The sequence below is a fragment of the Onychostoma macrolepis genome, chromosome 24, assembly GCF_012432095.1.
Source record: "Onychostoma macrolepis isolate SWU-2019 chromosome 24, ASM1243209v1, whole genome shotgun sequence".
NCBI lineage: Eukaryota > Metazoa > Chordata > Actinopteri > Cypriniformes > Cyprinidae > Onychostoma > Onychostoma macrolepis.
Window position 1 is genome coordinate 10,670,816 of NC_081178.1, and position 20,617 is coordinate 10,691,432.

Here is a 20,617-nt window from a genome sequence, read left to right on the forward strand (position 1 = left end):
ATTGGTTTTCTTTTCCTCTAACGTTTTGTTTCAGAAAAAAAAGTAGGCCTAATCCAGAGCGTTCCCATAATGATAAAATAGAACTTCACCATTTGTTTTTTACCTAGTGTTCACATAACGAAGGAAAATGTTTTTTAAACGTTAAAATACCTTAATGGGATGTTGCGAGCGTTCTTAATTAGCACATATTTTTGTGAGTTGGGATGTGGTGGCATTCTTGGAGAGCATTTTAACTGGATAAACATCTATATATTGCAAAATGAGTCATATGAACATAAAAATCACACAACTCTCTTTTTGAGTTCTCTATTACCTCTAGGTAATTAGGTTTTTCAAATTGTTTAGCCTATATCTCGCGACACGAGAACTCGCGAGTGATGCAGCGTCAGTTATATTTGGGGACGATTTTAGACTCATGCAAAAATGAAACCACTCGATAGTTTAAATATGTGAGTTTTAAATATGGTTTTATGTTCAGTTATGGATAAAACAATGGCCATCAGATGTTCGACCTCTCAGAGAGAGAGAGGAAAATAGAGATTTGGCGCCCTCTTCTGATAAAATTAGAGAACGTCAAAGACTAATCTGAGGTAGCCTAGTTGAAAGGTAAAATAATATTTCTGTAAAACTAGGAGTTGAGCCTTCAGGATTCAACCAGTGTTTATTAGGTTTTTTACTTGTTTTCTGAAAATACAAAAATATCGGTTTCATATTTATGTTGTCTTTATGATTCGTTTGTCTGCGTTCTTTACGGCGTGAACCCACGCACAGGCAAAACGATTCATGTCTTGTGTTTTATTGGGGCTAGTTACTGTTTAACATCTCCACCCAACTTTCAGTTTGTTTAGTAAATCGATCTAATGAGGCTCCCCCAACACCACCATAAGTATTGTTCAATGTGAGGCTTTTGACATGTTAAACACTTTATTTGCTCTCTATAACAGCCTAAATATCATATTTATTAACATAAAATTTTGACATGTTCGTTTGGGTTTTGGTGGATTAATGCAAATCGTCGTTGGACGTGGAGAAGGTAAGACCAAATAGTTTTAAGTTGCGGTCATTGAATTGTGGGCCAGTTAAAGAAAATAAAATCCGTTAAAAATGACTATTACTACTTTTTATGAAGTCTTAAAGAAGTCCTTGCTACTACATTTTGACGGTAAAGAAATTATCGCTCGTGCAGTTGTGACGTCAGCATTCCCTAAATTAGGTTAGTCTCTAGTCGTGTTTTATTATAATTATTCGTAATGACAAATAGAAATGTATAGGTGTTTCATACAGAAAACGTACAGGGTTTTTGATGTTGTGAAAACAAATAAGCAGTGCTTATTAAATTATTCTATTTCATATTTTGTATTTTATATCCAAAATTGCTGAAAAATGTTTTAAAATATTTATTTTGTATTTTGCATCGTCACAATTATATTTGCTTTGCTAATTTAATACTTTAAAAGTTCGCCTTCTACATTAAATACGTGCCTAAATATCATTTAGGTCAAAATGATTTCAGTTGCTTGTATAGAAGTGACATCAAAGGGCTCTTTTATTCAAAACTGAATGTACTGCCTTGATATGCTGTGAGTTTTTCACAGTCCTGGAGTGATATTTTACTTTCAAGCAATTCTAGTTTGACCTTGAATGTATTTAACTGTTGAAGTGGCATGGCAGGTCAACTGGTAATGTGGAGAGTATTTTGCAATATAATTTTAAGTACAGTATTCATCTCTCTGCATCGCTGCTGATAGTGTGGTGTAATGCAATCTATTGAAAATAGATGGCATGAAATAGATGGCCTCACCAAACTCTTATCACGTGAATATTTGAGCACTTCCTCATTTAAAACATTGTTTGTTAGAGTGAAGTTAAAATGTAACTTGTGTGATGTGTATCCCTGTACATAGTATAACTGTGCATACCGAATCTAATCTCAAGTACTTTCATTTAATATTTGTTTTCTTTTATTTTAATATTTTGTTGTCTTTCTGTTTTTGTTATGACCTACTTGTACAGCAATGTTTCTATTTAGTTTGACTTTCTATAGCTGATTATATTGTACTAAAAGGCAATTTAATGTACAGAAAAACACAGTACTTGTAAAACCACAGTTATTCTAAAATCTGACAAACTCTTAAAGAAACCAAATAGCAAAGTATTTCATTAAAGTTGAATGTAATATATATATATATATATATATATATATATATTTAGCCAGTAATATTTTCCTTTGTGTTTGCATATGCATTTTACAGGCCTCATGCTGCTGCACTAATGTGTTTATTTTTTATAATAATAATAATTATTATTATTTTTAAAAGTTTTTTATTAGAATTTTAAAAGGATAGATTACCCTCATGTCATTCTAAATCTGTATGCATTTGTTTCTTCTGCGGAACATAAAATGAAATATTTTAATAAGTGTTGGGGTAAAATAAAAAAATTAAAAAAAAAAATTGGTGAAAGATTGATTCCACTGCATGGACAAAAACAAAAAGCAACAACAAATGATTAATTTTTCAAAATCTCTTCTTCTTTGTTCTACAAAAAAAGTAATATACACACAAAAAAAAAAATGGTGAAAGATTTACTTTGAAACAATGATCACTAAGAAATTGCTAGAAAATTTCACAATTAACTAAAAAGAAATGGCAAGCGACTCATTGAATTAAATGTGAAATTTAAAAGTAGAAAGACTCATTTTTAAAGTTTTATTTACATCTTTGAAAAATCATTTTTACAGTGTAGGTTTGGAAAGAAATGAGAATAATGTGAATAAATAACAGAAATTTCATTTTTGGGTGAACTATCTCTTTAAGAAGAATGGCTCATTGGGCTCATCAATAGATTCAAAATATTACTTTCAAATAATTCTTCAGTGTCTCTTAATCTAATTTAAATAAATGTTAGCAAAACAGAATTTGTGTCAGACCAATGTCAGTTATGTCTATGATTAGATCATTGCAACAGAATTCAGGAAATGCTAATATACCTATTTTTATATATATTCTTTTAAATATATCTCAATGTTGGAAAACTCAGCTGATTTCAGATCTCATTTTGAAGTCTTTATTTACAAATGGAAGCTCAGTGGCGCTGCAGTCTTTGCCAGTTTTTGGGAAGGTTCATTGATTTGTAAGAGTGTCATTTTGCCTGAGAATAGGGCTTGTTGGTTGTGCTGCACCAATAAAACCTTCATGTTCCTTTGTGGAACAAATGGGGAATACTGTTATCTCTTCATCCTTCTGATAAGTACAGGATAAGGTGAGAAGATAAGTTCTGTTCAAGGAGGTGAGGAGTCTTGGCCAAGGCTCCTCCCTTGTCTTAGAAGACGACAAATCAGCATTCTGAGGAGATGGTCAATCTAAGGCTGGCCTCAGTTCTCTCTCCAAGAGACACTGTCCCAGGACGACTTTAAGTAGAGATAGCCAGGCAGGGATGAAGTTTTCAGAAACTCCTCTTCCTAAATCCTTGTTGGACATGGATGTAGCCAATTATTGCGAGGGCCTGGACCCGACCTTTAGCACATTGGGCTTTGAGAACGCAGAAGTGCTTTATTGTGGTGGTGAGTGCTGTGCATTTTGTCTAAAATATGTTTTTTTTTAAGTACTTTCTAAGTTGCAGATGCGGTTGATGCTGCTTGGACTAGTAAACTAATTATCATTATGCTTAAAGTTGTGTTTGTTATTGTGTGTTATTAAAATGTTAATTAAATTAATGTCAGTTCACAGATTCTAACTGATGTGGGTGTTAATTTGGCTTAGTATGACTGACTCAGACGTGTCTGGAGGGGACGGACACCATGCCAAGGCTGGTTTAATGGCTGTCTGAACTGTCTGGAATGATTCGTCCCAGCAGAATCATTTACCTCAACCTAAAGGGAGATAATTGTTAGCTAACTATTTTGAAAGTCTTTCCATTCGGTTTAAAATTCAACAGAGGTTTCACTCAAATCCTGAGAAAAGAGTTCTGAGTCTCAGGATTAGAGACTGGGATCTCCATGGGTTCATAGGTTGGGAAAATAGGACAAAATGGGGTACGTTTAGGTGTAAAGTCAATATGTTTTGTTCAACTGCAAAGTTAATTCAAAGCAATACAAGAGCAACAGTGAACTCAGATATTTTGAAGCGTGAAATAATGTTTGTCCCATGATGTTATTTAGAATTTTTTTAAAGGGACAGTCACCCTGGGGCATTGTGGGAAATGTTTTGGTACATTTTGAGCAACTCTTTTAGACTCCTTAGCTTACTGGCATGATTACGTCACCACAATCTGATGTGATTTATCCACTTTGGTTCTCCATTAACCTAATGCTAAAATTGCTGAAGAGATTTCCTAGTTATCTTTACAGTTCTTTACAGTACATCAGAACACAGAGATAGAGAAAGGCCATAAAATAACTGGAATACAAGCTTTTTAAAGGCAAACACACAATCTCTGGCATGCAGATGAACAGCTAGACAAAAGTTCTTTGGCTGAACTTAATTCAGTTGGATTTTCTTAATAATCAGTAAACTTTACCCGAATATCTTATATAATGGAAATGTAATGGAGTAAACCCAATAAAATTAGACCTGTCATGCTGACTAGACTGAATCTGCTGCAGTTAAATGCTAACTAGCAGTTGCACTAAAAAAAGTGAACCTAAAAATGTGCTTTGCATGGTAACATCTACAATAATTAATTCCAAAATATATCATAAACATTATTTTACAACACATATCCACGCAAATGGATAAAATAAAATATTTTACAAATTTAAATGGATTTCACACAGTGAAAGTGATATATATATATATATAAACAAGCATTTTGTTGCATTAGCTAATTTTAATTAAGTATGTTAGTAAGTATTAATCAAGTGTGCAATAAGCAAAATTCACGTTTTGAGTTGATGTTTGCATGCAAATACATTTAATATAGTGTAGGATGGATTGGTTGTTGTATTCAGCTAATTTGTATATAAATCTTGCCATTCTTCAGCTTTCTTTAATGTGCTAGGGTTGTGCACCCAAAATGGACATCATTTACTCACCCTCATATCTTTCCAATATGTATGAATTTCTTTCATCTGTGAAACACATGAGAAGATATTTTGAGAAATGTCTCAGATGTTTGTTTCTCCATATTGTCAATGGTAACCAAAACTCTTTGGCTACCAATATTTTTCCAAATATCTGCAGAATTTTCATTTTTAGGTGAACTATTTCTTAATTAAGCCTATATTGAAATTATTTGCCAACTGATTTATGTTTCGATTTCAAGTTCTGTATCACCTTACTATGAAACGGAATACTTCAAAACACGCTCTGCAAGTGTACGAAAGCCAACGAGATAAATTGGTTCTCTGTGACCACATGTGCCCTTTGCGTTCAAATGTTTTATTCCGAAATGAGAAGAAATCGCTTTGGGAATATACGGAATCAGAAGAGATTGCTTTCAACCCACATTAACATTTATCCACGAGATGTCAATCTCCATTGAATATCTATCTATGCGATAAAACAGAGGCTAATCCTAATTAAGTCTGTCCTACAACAGCGGGAGGCTCCAATCAGTCTCAGCGCATAAAAGGCTAAAGTCCCCTGCTGCATTTCTTTTGTTGAAATGTTATGATTTTGGATGCACAAAGGAATGATTGATTTTTCATCCTTGTCTATATGAACAGAAGGGTGCCGCTCTCTGTTGCATTAGAAGGTCTTTTAGGATGAGCATCCTTTGTTCACTTATGCAGAACTCTTCCTCATTCTCCTCGTTAGCTGTTATGATTGAGAGACCGAGTAAAAAGGCTGAGATTTGATAGACACACAGTCCTGTATAGCTTTATGAGACTCACTAGGCCTCTTTGGTCGTTAGCTAACTTGGATTAGCATAGCATCTAGAAGCTTAGCAGCAGTAGATTCCCACTATTTAACATTCTGGGTGTACAATAGACATGATTCTCTGTTTTAAATAATCTAAAGCCTTTTATGAATGAGCCACCCTAGTGAATCATCAAGCCTTCACTTGACTGAACTGTTGTTGCAACTCAAACCAAAGTGTTCAGGTGGCAGCCAGTTACATTATGTGTGATGATTCCATTTCTGACTGTCCATGATGTTTTTCACAGAAAACATGCCGACAGAGCCCAACATCAGTCAAGGAGAAAATGGCGTGAGCTCCAACTGCGCAATCTGTGGCGATAAAGCCACAGGTAAACATTATGGCGCCTCCAGCTGTGATGGCTGCAAAGGCTTCTTCCGCAGGAGCATCAGGAAGAGTCATGTCTACTCCTGCAGGTACATCGCACTCATCCAACTGAGATGTTTACGTTATAAAATGAATATTGTGTAGTGAAAATCATTTTTATGTGGTAAAAATGTGTTCAGTGTTTATTGTAGTATTATTTATGTACTATTATGGCATTTATTAGTAGTTTGAATTCGTTTTTATTTTTTTATTTCCTGTTTCCATTTTAATTTTAGTTTAGTATTAGTTTTAAAAAATAAAAATTTATGTGCTTTATTAGTTTAGTTTTAATTCAGTTTTAGTCATTTTAGTGCGTAAACTTATTTCAGTTTTTTTAGTTTATTTTATTAAACATTTTTTAAGTTTACGTTTTTTGTGTAATATTTTTATTTTTATTTAATCTATTACAATTAACAGAAAATATTTTTCAGTAGTTTTAGTTAACTATAATAACACTATAGGATGGAAAACAATTTTAAAATAAAACTGATTTTTTAAAAACACTTTGTTCAAACATAAGTATACATTAAGCATGAGTCTGTTTCATAATTGAGTGCCTTATATGACCCAATTATTTTTGATGAATCATTCGATATGACTCAGGAATCAGTCTTGATGAGTGAGTTATCGGTAACACTTTACAATAAGGTTCATTAGTTAACTACATTAGTTAACATGAACTAATAATGAACTGCACTTATACAGCGTTTATTAATCTTTGTTAATGTTAATTTCAACATTTACTAATACATTATTAAAATCTTGTTAACATTAGGTAATGCACTGTGAACTAACATGAACTAACAATGAACATCTGTATTTTTATTAACTAACGTTAGCGAAGATTAGTAAATACAGTAACAAATGTATTGCTCATGGTTAGTTCATGTTAGTTAATACATTAACTAATGTTTAACTAATGAACCTTATTGTAAAGTGTTACCGAGTTATCAGTTCCAAAATTGAGTGCCTCAGTTTTTTTAATGAATCAGTCAAAAAGACTCATGAATCAGTCTCAAACTCGTGAGTTATCAGTTAGTCTAATGAATCATTATTTGACCAATTCGCTGGACCATAAGCCACTACTTCTGTCATGTCCATTTAAAAATCAACAGAAAGAATCAGTAAAGAATCAATTAAGGAACTGGATTTGTTTAGTGAAATTAAAATCATAACAAGATACATTATAAACCAGATAAAATTTTACTCTTAAGAGATCGTCTTATTTATTTATTTTACATTTGGGCAGGTTTAATCGTCAATGTGTTGTTGATAAAGACAAAAGGAACCAGTGCCGTTTCTGCAGACTTCACAAATGCTTTCGAGCTGGAATGAAGAAAGAAGGTAAACATTTTATAAGTATACTTTTTCACCACAAAGACTCCCTTTTCCCACAGTTTCGAACAGATATGGAGTAACAAGGAAGAGGGAACTCTTAAAGAGAGTAAAATGGATGATGCCATAAAACTTGCCCTGATTACACAAGGATGTTTAGTTTATTGGATGTATAACCTTGGCTTAGACTTTTATGATGGGTGATCATGTGCTCTCCACCTTACTTTCCGTGCGTACACATTGTTCAGGACTGTGGTCAGTTAAAGTTTTACCTCTAGCTTAGGCAGGGTTTTGCACGGCAGTCATGTATTATTTTTAATTTGCTCACCATTGTTTCCTATTCAAATGCTTAATCCAGCCTTAGATGGTTTACTGGTCTTAGCTGGTTTAAGATGGTTTACCTTGGTGATGCAGCGGGGGTTTACTGGATTGAAAACTGGTCTTCCAGCAAAAACGCCTCTTATCGGAGTCTGGTTAAGACCAGCAAAGAGTCTTAGGCTGGTTTAAGCTCTTTGTTCAGTAGATATCTTCTCAAGTTTTAACCAATTTCAAAAGTCTCGATAGAAGAAAAATGACACATCAGCAATTTAATTTCTAAAAAGGTTACAAAAGCTCCATTTTCATAAAGAAAAGTATTTAAAAAAATGCTCAAAAATAAAAATTGTATTGTATAAAAATATTTTTAAAATACAGTAACGTGTCCAGTAGGAAATATTTATGGCTCTAAATTTTCCTAATGGCTTGTAAATTTTCCTCATTGGCAGGTGTGGCAAAAAGGTTATTTTAGTCTGTTTTACATTTAATGATGTTAAAATACATCACAATGAATGTAGCAATGTCTTGGCAATGTGTGAGATTTTCTGTAAATAAGCTTGAGAAACACACCCATCATCTTGGCTAATCAGTAATATCTCTTAACTGTTATTAGCTCACTAATCAGCAAAATTGTTTGTGCTTGTTTTCAGCTGTGCAAAATGAGCGGGACCGTATCAGCTCGAGGAGGACCATACAAGACTCACATGACCTGCCGCCAATCACAGCCCTGGCTCACGCTGAAGCTCTCTCGCAGCAGGTAAACTGTCCTATCAAGGTTAATTTAAACACTCTCTCTCACACACACACACACACACACATAAAAAGAAAGAGAAAGAATATCAGTAGAGAAGGGCAGAGATACAGAAAATAAAAACATGCATATAGTTACGGTATCTGTGGCAGTAACGTTTATTGCTTTTGAGCAATAAATTATTGCTGTGATTGTCAATTAAAGCAAAGGTGTATGGTTTTAATGCATTATGCTAGAGATAAATAGTCACCAAAGACAAAAATTAACCAACAGGGCTGATTAAAGAACGAAGAGAGGTTTCATTACAGGAACTCTGATGAAGTTCTGCTCAGTAGTTATTAATGACAAAGAGAGATAAATAACAACTGAGCGCTGCTTTCTTTAAGCATCAGTCTGTGTCATCAACATTTCTAATTATCTGCATGAGTACCTGCATGAATTTACTCTTGAGAGCGAGGTAACAGCCTGAGCAAAAGCATTTTTAGAGGACATGGTAAATTCGGTTCTTCTCTCGTTTGTCTCCCAGCAGATCAACACTGCCAGCCCAATGGGCCCTGCTGATGTTTCAGAGAAAAAATCAGCCACTATCAGTGACGTCTGTGAATCTATGAAGCAACAGCTGCTTGTTCTGGTAGAGTGGGCTAAATACATCCCAGCCTTCGGTGAATTGCCACTTGATGACCAGGTAATGGCCGTTGGAAAGCAACACTGGCTGTGCTAATTGGGGAGGCCCTTGGGTTAAATTGCAGGGCCGTTCAGTGAAGCTCAATATTTGCTATTCACATGGCTGACTCAGTTTAGCCTCCATTTAGCACGCTGCCTGTGTTGCTCTAAATTTCAGATTTTTACCTTGCATTTATTGTTATTGAACATGCAGAACCTTCCAATATTTAAAAAAATGACCTTAAAGAATGAAAAAAAAATAAAATCTTTTACTCCATGTCTGTTAGCTTTGAGGTCTTTTACTATATCGAGAATGCTAGTATATTACTAAAAGTTGCCAAAACAATTTTGCATTGTTTTTTTATGCATTTAAAATTTACAGTCTTTTTCTTCCAGACCAAAATGAATTATTCATTTTGCATTATACTGAATTTTTGTTTTAATTTTAATTTTTGGACACATGCAGTCAACTAGTAAGCAGGGCACCTGCTGGTAACTACACCGTGTTTCTACTTTTTTCTAATTCCATTTAAAATGTTCTGTTAATAATATTCAATTATTAACACTGAAGACTGGAGTAAAGGCTGCTGAAAATTCAGCTTTGCCTTCACAGGAATAAATTAAAATTTTAAAATATATTAAAATATTATTTGTAAATTTAATAACATTTACAATGTTGCTGTTTTTACTGTATTTTGATCAAATAAATGCAGCCTTGTTGAGCATTAGAGACTTCATACCAACCCCAAATTTATTTACTTATTTTTTAATTTTTACAAATATTTTACTGTAGTACAGCAAATATTCATTTCATTGTGGTTTACAGAAACATGTTAAACCAGGCCTTGTTTTTTCTTCCAGGTTAGTTTATTACGAGCTCATGCCGGAGAGCATCTTCTGCTTGGTGTGGCTAAAAGGTCAATGCCATACAAAGATCTCTTGCTTTTAGGTAACTTCTAATAGTTATTTTCACTTTTCAACATAATTATACTGTAGATTGACAGATTTCCATTTTCCATGCAGGAAATGGCTGCATTGTCCATCGAAACTGCCCTGAGCCGGAAATAGGTCGCGTATCTAATCGAGTCTTGGATGAACTGGTTGTTCCCTTCCAGGACATCCAAATTGACGACAATGAATACGCAGCTCTAAAGGCCATTGTGTTCTTTGACCCTGGTATTACTAACGAAACAGAGCACTCATTTAACATCCAGTATCAATCCTGAAACACAGCCATTCATGTTACTATCTCTGTTTTTAAAATCTAGACGCCAAAAGCTTAAGAGATCCTTCTAAGATCAAGGCGATGCGCTATCAGGTTCAAATGAGTCTGGAAGACTACATTAATGACCGGCAGTATGACTCACGCGGGCGATTCGGGGAGCTTTTGCTGCTTCTTCCTACTCTGCAAAGCATCACCTGGCAGATGATCGAGCAGCTACAGTTTATCAAGCTTTTCGGTCTTGCCAAGATAGATAACCTGCTGCAGGAGATGCTTCTTGGGGGTGAGTATGAGGTGAAGCATTCAATTGCAGGGGCTTTTGGAAAGGGAAAATGCTTCATGATCATTTTTTTTTAAGCTAGGTGAAAGCAAGTACTTTATTTGGAAGAAAGTCTGTGTAATCTTTTTCTTATAATATTGTGTATTGTATTGCAAAATTATTTAAAATAATGAGGCAAAATTATGAATTTGCTGTATTAGTATGCCATATTAAGACATTAATTCTGGAATGGTTTGCCTTGAATTGACTAGGGTAGGCCTATTGGTCTTCACTTGTTACAATTGCTATGGCTAACATCACTATTATCTACCTCAAACTAATCAACAATCAGTGGATAGAACCAAGTGATGACATATTTTTGTAGGCCAAGCCAAAAGTTTGCATCACCCTGGTTCCCTTGACAAAAATCAATTGGATTTTACCACTGGCTTTTGGATTGTTACAGAAAATAAGCTCTGTGACTAACAAAAGTTGACGATTCTTACTCATTTTGATCCTCATGATAATCTTCACAAATTAACACAGCTGAATTTTGAAGCCTAAATAATCGGCAGAAGTAAAAAGTTAAACTCGGCCTATAAACTACACAATTAAGCTTCCGACACCTCTCTCAGTCTTTATTTTGAAAACATTTTCCTTGAGGTTTTGAGTTAGAATAGTTTGCAAGAGTGCGTAATGGTGTAATGACGTTTAACCTCTGTAGTCCTTTTTTCAGAAAATTAAACAAAATTTGAAAATACTGTGAGCTTGCATTAAACTTATTTCAGACATTTAACCAGAAAGCCATTCAAAAAAACCCCATTGACTTCAGGACAGTGGAACCAAAAGTGCTAAAATGCTAATTTCCTGTATTACCTGCATTCTATTTACATTACATTGAGACTTTAAAGGGAGGTGTAATATTATTTGCACTTTGTGCACTTATGTAACTTTGATGTCTCTATCGCCATCTGTGGTTGAAATCTGGAAGCAGCATAAATGCCACAGTAGTAGGCAGATATTTATTTTTTTTTACTGTTGGACATGAAGCAGGTACAGATGAATTAGGTGAAATTTCCCAACCAAATCTGACCTAACTGCTCAAAATATAAATCATTATTGTAGCATTATTTTTTTTTAATATATATTTTTAACTTTTTTGTTAGATATCGGAATTGTATGTATAGTCGAATGCCACATTACCACCTCTGTGATTTAGTTATTAATTTATTTTTGCAGGTCTAACCACGGAGCAACCTCATTTACATCACAATGGTCACCCTCAGATTCCAATAATGGGACAGACCATAGTCATTAGCTCCATCCCAGGACCTGCACACTCACAGCAGATGGGTAAGACATAGCCTTTTATTTATCTGTTCCTAAATAAAGCAAGTGGTTTAAATACCAGACATTGGACATTAGGGAGAAATAAGAATTAATCAGTGAAGTGGTTTAGGTTTAGTTAATGATTATGATAACAACCTTGATTTGAATCATTTGCTCATTATGTTTCAAGTTACACAAAGTGCATTTTATAGCTTTTTATAGGTTTATGTAGCTTTTGCTATGTTTTTCTGTTTCTTCAGCATCCCCAGATACCCCCATTCCATCTCCCACTTCAGTACAGAACCAGGAGGCCTACAAGCCCCCTGGCAGCCCAGCTCTCCTGCTCCCACCACAGCCCATGCCAAACAGACCTTCTCCCGAGCCTCCCCTTTGAGCCTCCTCTCTGCCGCAGGCCCTGTGTGTTTGTATATGTGTAAACTGTGTGAGTTACGCCCTTCCCCACCTCCAGCGCAACATATTTATCTGATCGAAAGGGAACTTTACAAAAAATTCAAAATTCATTGTCTAAGTGGATCACCACTAATTGAAAAAGGTATTTCATCAAAAATGTATTTCTCATTGTATCGGCCTACCGCTGGTAACCTAGTAAATGTAGACAATATTCATTTTTATTAACAAATTATTGTCAGTTACAAGAGACTTATCAACATTTTTTGTATTAACAAAAAGTCAAGATTTAATTTATTAACAAAATTATACTATGCAACTCTAAAGAAATGTTAATTTTTGCTTGAAAATGTGCCCTTAAACAAAATAAATGCTCTTAGTGCCTGAGTTTTTTATGTTGTGTTGTATATTTAATAACTTTTTATGACTTAAGCGTTTCTTTTATATACTGCAAGATAAATGTAGGTCATGCTATGAAGTGCTACTTTTAGGAATGTATTAACAGTTTTATTCAGAGTTTTATTGAGCAGAACAAGGGACTTCAACAGGGGGTCTGCAGTAGATCCAGCAATTATAGTATGATTTTGTGAAATAAAAAAATAAAAGTACAATATTAAAATACTAAATGAAACAAATAAAAAAATAAAGTTAAAGTTAAGAAGCTAATGCTTAGCTGAAAGTTCATTGTCACTCTGACATTAACATTTTAATTCAAGAGTGCATTTATTGGATCGGAAATACAGTAAAAACAATAATACTGTAAAATATTATTACTTGTTCTGCAATATTAACACTTGCTGCTTAATATTTGTTGTGGAAACTGTGATACTTTTGTTCTTTTTTCTTTCTTTACTAGGATTCTTTGATGAGTAGAAAGTTCAAAAGAACAGCATTTATTTGAAATAGAAATCTTTTGAAAGTGTATAAACGTTTTTAATTTCAAGTCTGATCATTTTAATGCGGAATTTTAATGCATAAATTAATTAATTAAAATATTATACAAACTTCAGATTTTTAACTATTATTTTAGTTTACAAATAAATCAAGGTCGCCCCTGGCAAATGTTGGATAAAAGCTAATGCTAATGGCTACTTAAAATCAGAATGTTTTAACTTTTTAATGGCAAAAAGTATTTCTTGTTATATTTCATACTATTCTGACACGTTGCATTTTAAAAGTTTTTTTTCACACATCAGAAGGTCATACATAACCTGGCAAATGTCAATGGACCCAACAGTACATTCACACAGGTGATTCATGTGGCAGCCGTATAAATATGAAGCATAAAAAGACAGATGAGACCTAATGCATATACAGTACATCCCTTTTTGCAACTTTTGTCAGTTTTCTAAAGCAAACCCTGAAAGTGAAAAAGCCACTGTGAGCTATATATGGAACGTATGCAATTACAACAAAACGAAGAAGCTGAGAAGAGAAAGCAGCTGATCATAACATCTCATCTGAGCTGGGTGAAACTGTGCTGCTCTCTGACACATTGTGAATCTCTGCCTCCAAAAGAGAGCCAGACAGACGGAGAAAGAGCAAGAACAGTAGGCTCATTCGAAAACACATCAAATCAGGCTATTTTCTGCATCTAAACAACAGCATTTGGTGCAGGTGAAGTCCACATTGTCAATACCACAGCGTTCATGGGAAGCCGTAATAAGTTTTGGAGTGTGCCCTGTTTGGATGGTTTTCCAGAAAGCAATCTGATATCACTAGGTGTAAGTGCACAAGGCCTGGGGGCAGATGAGTCGGATGATGCCGTCAATAGTAGCTGTCTATTATACTGCGGGAGAGCTTGGAGGAAGTGGAAATGGAGAGCGAGCAAGGTAAGATAAACATTGCAAACCCTCCAATCAACTCCATAATGGAGTGGCAGCTCGCGTGGGGTTAAACGGCAAGCTTGACGGGAGAAGGCTGAGCATCCAGTGATCCTTAATGAACAAGCGCACAAGGCTGAATGCACTTATTTGTATACAAAACATTATCTTGGTATTCAAGGCACACATCTCATCTGAGGCGTTCAGCTTTGTGTGACGGTGTGGTATTAAGGCTCGGTAAGCCTCCTCTGAGCATTGTGGAGTGGATGGAATAAGCATATCTGTTCTTCACCTTTGTGGTGAAGGAAACTCTCACACACACTACACCTTGACATTCATGACAGCGAGGATACTCAAAGTGATTGTAATCCACATCGCCGACGAGCTGAATAGGAGGAATTTTCCTCCCTTTTCTCGTGTAGAACCGTCATTTGTTTGCATAATGACACTTCCAGACTAGAGACTGCTTCTGTTGCAGTGCTGCACTTTAAACCCCTGCTTTAACTTGGCAAGGTCTAAAGCTCTTCTAAATCTTTTATATGAGAGAAAATTGAGATGTCATATTTTTAGAATGAGTAGATTTTCGTAATTGTACGTTTTGGAAAAAATATTTAGGGTAGTGATTTCCAACAAACCAACCAAAAAAAATAAATAATTTATTTATTATTTAATAATTAATCCTAAGATTTTTTTTTGTATTTTAATAATAATAATAAAAAAACTACAAAAAAAAAAAAAAATCAGTTTTATTGATTTGTTTGGATAAATCTCGTAGCAGAATACAATTATTTTTTTTTACTGTAATAATGTGAATGCATTCAATAACAGGCCTATTAATGTTGATACTGAATTAGCCTATATAATATCATTTTAAATTAGCGGTATAGCGAACCAAACAGGCCTAATAGAAATACGGTGACTGCTTAGGTGTTAGTTGAGGGCGGGGCCTCAGACGACAGCGTGGTCCACTAATGGCAAAAGCAATTAATTTTATTTTCTTAAAAAAACAAACAATATATAGAAATTTGGTAAATATATAACATAAAAATATAAATTGATTAAAATTAAGTATGTTTTATTCTTAATAACTTCCCTGGCACATGGGAAGTGGCCTATCTGAGGCCTACTCGATTATTTAGTTAGCATTTAGGCACAAAGACGCAAATTTATGATAGTCGGATAAATATTGAAATAAGAAGATGAAATTACCAAGAAGAAAAAAAAAAAAAAAAGACGCTTTCTTCAGTTTCACTGTGGAAAGACCGCGAAGGTGAGTTACTGTTTGTTATTGTATCTTTCTTTCTGTGGATCCTGAATTAGCCTTATGTTTACAGTGTTTGCCTTAACGCTTTGTTGTGGTCATATACGTTAATAAACATGTCTGAAATTATATAATATGTTTCTATAGCGACAAGTTTTAAGATTTATTCCTTTAACTAGTGTCTATTTGGTGTTATTTGTCTAATTGCTGACAAGCAAACGAATATAGGGAAAGGTATTTTTTTCAGTGTATCTTTTTCAATTGCTTTTTATACTTACTCTGCTAGTAACTAGAAAATATTAAGTATATTTATTAAATACTAGTATTTTGCAGCTAATAGTCACTATCCTAACTATTAAATTCCTGGTTACAAATAGCATCCCCCCCTCCCCCCTCATTGAATCCGGTGGTAATCTGTGGTTCCAGTTTTACTCATAAACTTTTGTCAAAGCTATTAGAATCATTGCAGTTTTCTACTAGCAACTAAATGGACTCTAATGTGTTTTAGTTTCACTATTACTATTATTTTTTTTTACTGGTATTTTTTTATTGATCCATAAAGTAATCATTCTGGCTAGTCATTACATATGACAAGTTAAAAAGCAGTTTTATACATCTGAAGCACCAATCCCCATTAAATTCAATTACAGACATTGGCCACTAGGTGTCATTAAAGGCGCATTGTAAGTACAGCTACTGTAGGGATGGTTCTTATTGTGAGGAATTTCAAGCAAGAGTCTCCACAAATCTCACTTGATCTTTTATTTTATAACGTATGCAAACGTGGATCAGAATCGCAGCTGCCTTCAAGACTCTTAGCTTAAGTGTTCCACACTGGGTTATTTTATAAAGCGTTTGTTGATAGCGTGTTCATTTATTTGTGCCATCAGGGAATAGTTTTTTGATTAACTCCGCTCTCCATTTAAAATGAATGAATGGTGGTCTATTAGCTGCGGTGGGCTTGAATTCAGGGTAGGCTGACATTGCACCCTTTTCAGGATCAAGGTTCAAGCAAAGGAAAGAGAGAGAGAGAAAAAATCACCACACGCATACACTTGGTAATGTAAGTACAGTTTAAAATTAATGGTGTCTGTCAGGCTGGGGACCAGCTTGCCACTCAATGAGAGATTAAGGGTAAAGATTGCGCCCCATAATTTTTCAGCCACACATTTTACCCATAATTCCCCTCCAGATCAACAGAATTTTTTGCTGAAAGCAGGCAAAGGTGTAGAAACCCTGTGGCTCCCAGCATTGAAGGGACGAATTCAGAACTTGAATGATTTCCACCTTTTTTTCATCGCCTGCATGTCTTACCTGATTAAACTGCAGTATTGCTTTGGAAAAAGGAAGTGGTAAAGCCATTTAGGACAGGCTGAAATGCTGGTTTCTCTCATCAGAGCGGCGCCCTCCCTTTGAGGACTTTCATAAATGTGGGTTTAGTCTGAGAATGGCCGACTGTTCCTGGCCTTCTCTGACACCTTGCGTTCTTGCATTATGTCCGGGCGGCACAGCAGAAAATGCTCGTGAAATGTATTCAATTCAAATCAAATTGATGTAGCGCAGAGTAATCTTTCTCTATTAGATGTGTCACTTTTGGCAATTGTTCCCTAATATCCTTTACTGTGACTATATAAGATTAGTGCTCTCCATGCCGCCAGAGTTTTCGTGCCTTACTGAATTATTCACCGAGGCGTAACCTTCAGTTATCAGGTTAGAAAGACCTTGATTATAACAGGAAGTCAAGTGTAGAAAATCACTCTCTCCACTAAAGGAAGTGTTTCAGCCCTTTTGGAAATTTGAATAATTATGAAATGTACTCACAAATAGTATAAGAAATTAATTACACAGGCACAATGGCTTTCTCTGTACTTGCAAAGCCTAATTTATGAGCAAAATAATTAGAGTTTATCTTTAGGCTTTTTTATTTTTTATTTTAATGCGTAGCAAATGAAATGTGGCCATTGTTATCTGGAACTTCCTCCTATTAATAATTGACACAAAAAATAAACTCTCTGCTTGATGTTTGTCTCTTAAGTGACAACACTGAAGCGCAGCCAAACTTTTGTAAGTTATTTAATTTCGAATAATGTGCTTACCATCCTATTCTATCATATTTAGTTGGGGAATCGTTAATCAAAAAGAAAATGATGATGACTCCCTGCTGACTAGACTGATGTGTTGCTCTCTGCGGGGCACCGTGGCAAACTGCTCCACAGGCGGCTTCTGGAAATAAGGGAAACGGATAGCCGATCGTTCCGCACACCTTGAAATTATAGCCTTCCTTGCATTTTTTTTCCTCCCTTGAATAGTCACTGTAAATGAATTTAAGTTCATTACCTTCCACCCTGCTGGAATAATGCAACTCTCATTACATCCTTGATAGACAACATTTGACGAGGACATTTCTATTAGCATTATTCCATGCAGAATAATATACCCTTCATTATTTACTTGGTGAACAAGGAGATTCCTGGAACAAACAGAGATGTGGCCCAACTCACTCACTTATGTCCTTTATTTCCTTTTTATCGCCTTTATGGTGTCATTAGCTCATGTGGTTTAGATACTGCACTTAGTAGTTATGTCTTGTTTGCTTTTGAGGGTCAGTGACATATAAGAGTCCAAAGGAATAATCTAGTTTAAGATAAGTGCCGAATTCTCAGAAATGTGCTCTTTGTATGATGGTTTCTTATGGTTTTGAAAATTTAGTGTGATTTGAAAGAAAAATGTTTACATTTATTGTCATGTGGTGTAACCTTAAAGTAAAATTTAAGTTTTATTTTTATTTATTTATTTTACACCTTTTATACATGTGAGTGTACATATACATATTAAAGTCATTATTCTTAACTATTATTATTATTATTTTTTAAATATATATTACTGTTCAGAAGTTAGGTAAGATTTGTGTATTTAATTTGTAAGTTAGTTAGTTAGTTAGTTAATTTATTCATTTAATCAAATGTTGAAGTCTCTTTAGGGCACCAAGGCTGCATTTATTTAATCAAAAATATAGTAAAACAATTACACTAAAATATTACAAGTTAAAATAATTTTGTATTTGAATATTTTTTAATATGCTGAACTTATTACATCCTAAAAGTATTAATTAAAAAAAGAATCCTACTGACTCAACTTTTCGATGGTAGTGATATATTTCATGAGGTAAAAACTGTTATTAATTGTTATTAATAACAATGTTATGAATAACAATTTTTAAAATAATTTTATTATTTATTATTAATTAATAAACATTGTTAAAATTATCTGATATTTTACTTGACATATTGACCTTGACACAGGCATGAGGGTCTGCATGTGCTCTCTGTGCTACATGTTTCTGTTTTCTGTTTATTTGTCTGCTTGTTTACACTTGTTGGTTGGACCACATGACTTTTACTGGGCTGATAAAGGTTTTTCAAATAAGCTGTGAATATTTTTTTTTTTAAGAAAAAAAAAGATTGAGATGAAGAAATTAAAAATTGTAGAGAATTATTATTATTCTATTCAAGAATTTAATCATTTTTATGAGATTTTTTTTCTACATAATGATATCAAACAGTAGTATATCATAATACATATTAATCCTGAAATTAAAAACATGCTTATTATATAAAAGATGTGTTCAAATCATTGAATGTGTAAATTGTACTGCATTTTCCTCTGTGTGATCTGTGAGACTATGCTTGCCACATCATCAGGTGTTTTTAAAATTTTTATTAACCTGTTCATTGAAATTGAGCTGCAACACAGTGCCAGACTAATACAATATTCAGATGCATGCTGCATTTCGCCCCTTTAGAACTCTCATGCGTGCGTGTGTCTGGGGAAAAAATGCAAGCTGCATTTTAAATGCATTTGTGCATTCAACACGGTGCTCTGTCAGGCATGTGTCTGGGACAGATAGTCCTGACTGCTTCAATACTGCCGAGTGTGCTCTGGAGGTAAATGACCTGCCTGGCAGAGAGAGATTGGTGCCCAGCATGTCTCCTGATAAAGTCAAGTGCTTCTGCAACTTTGCCTCACCGCATCTATTTGCACTCCATATTTCAACACGGCACAGATGTAACAACTTAATTTGCCACCAGTCATAATTCTGCCCACCTACGGCATAATGAGGTGATACTGATTATTTTAGACTTAGCTGCATGGACGCCTGCGGTAAATCGAGTTCTGAGGTGCTTGCAGTTCCCGTCTCGAATCGGCACGTAAATAGAGGTCCAACATATGCGAGGATGTTTCTCCGCACAACGTGAATGAGTTTAAGGAAAGTTCCTGGCCATAAAATTTGACTAATGTTTTTAAAACACAACCCCGATCCCACAATTCATCTTGGCACGTTCTGGAGAAATCCCACCACATTCTTCACTGTATTTGCAGGCCACCTCTGCGGGAAGCATTTTTGGGGCTTTTTTCTTCGTCTTTCTTTCGCAGATGTACGTTTCTTTGGCCCGAGCTGTAAATTGAAAACACCGGTTGTGTTGCTCTCTCATCGCACACCTCGGAAATGGACTTCATTCGTTCACGTGAACTTCCCGTAACCCCTCATGTGTGAGACACTCATCATCTAGCGAAGGCCTCGTAGTGAAGGCCGGTCCATCACGACAATAGCGGGAAGAACCCGGCGAATGACACCGGCACCCTTCTACCCTCTGAGATCTGATTAGTTGCCTCCATACAATCTAGCACGACACAATGCGCTTTCATTACCTCACAGATGTTGTCATCTCTTTCTGTCTCTCTCTCTTCCTATTTTTCCATCAGGGTCTTTTTTGAACAAGTGTTCATCTCAGAACTCTGATCAGTGGCCTCACTTTCATCAGTCTAATGCATGTGTCTATCCCCGGGCCCAATCTTGTGGCGGTGCGGCATGGGGCCTGGTCCTTAATCTCATTTCTTTAACCTCCTTCAATATTGGTTCCCCCCTGCGAGAGGCATCATGAAGATCCGGAACAATTCGTTTCCATATTGTAAATCACCTGCTCCTGCGGTTATGAGGAAAGGCGTGCAGGAGCTGCAGGGGGGA

General features: G+C 35.1%; 1 protein-coding gene and 1 long non-coding RNA gene across 10 annotated transcripts in view; both read left to right on the forward strand.

The window, feature by feature from the left end:
* Positions 1-82: 82 nt before the first annotated feature.
* hnf4g (hepatocyte nuclear factor 4, gamma) lies at positions 83-12,894 on the forward strand. 6 transcript variants are annotated; one of them, XM_058765089.1, is made up of 11 exons: positions 3,453-3,562; positions 3,722-4,033; positions 6,107-6,275; positions 7,475-7,569; positions 8,526-8,632; positions 9,153-9,311; positions 10,151-10,238; positions 10,313-10,465; positions 10,558-10,794; positions 12,010-12,123; positions 12,360-12,894. In XM_058765089.1, exons 3-11 carry the CDS (start codon positions 6,112-6,114, stop codon positions 12,491-12,493), a joined length of 1,251 nt encoding a protein of 416 aa, XP_058621072.1. In that variant the 5' UTR covers positions 3,453-3,562; positions 3,722-4,033; positions 6,107-6,111; the 3' UTR covers positions 12,494-12,894. The 6 variants fall into 6 exon arrangements, with proteins under 6 accessions (XP_058621070.1, XP_058621071.1, XP_058621073.1 ...); XM_058765087.1 differs by lacking the exons at positions 3,453-3,562; positions 3,722-4,033 and adding an exon at positions 83-1,033; XM_058765088.1 differs by lacking the exons at positions 3,453-3,562; positions 3,722-4,033 and adding an exon at positions 83-1,033 and having other exon boundaries at positions 9,156-9,311.
* Positions 12,895-15,281: 2,387 nt separating this feature from the next.
* LOC131532962 (uncharacterized) overlaps positions 15,282-20,617 on the forward strand; it is a 93,071-nt gene continuing 87,735 nt past the window's right edge. For all 4 annotated transcript variants that reach the window (XR_009269009.1, XR_009269010.1, XR_009269008.1 and 1 more), the window contains exon 1: positions 15,282-15,600. This is a non-coding gene — a long non-coding RNA (uncharacterized LOC131532962). The remainder of the gene's footprint in view (positions 15,601-20,617) is intronic.

What these genes read in the sequence shown, in the direction of transcription:
- hnf4g (XM_058765085.1), top strand. Translation starts at nt 3,436, where the DNA reads ATGAAGTTTTCAGAAACTCCTCTTCCTAAATCCTTGTTGGACATGGAT. An exon ending in AGAAGTGCTTTATTGTGGTG is followed by an intron (nt 3,563 to 6,106) that starts GTGAGTGCTGTG and finishes TGTTTTTCACAG; the next exon opens with AAAACATGCCGACAGAGCCC. An exon ending in AGTCATGTCTACTCCTGCAG is followed by an intron (nt 6,276 to 7,474) that starts GTACATCGCACT and finishes ACATTTGGGCAG; the next exon opens with GTTTAATCGTCAATGTGTTG.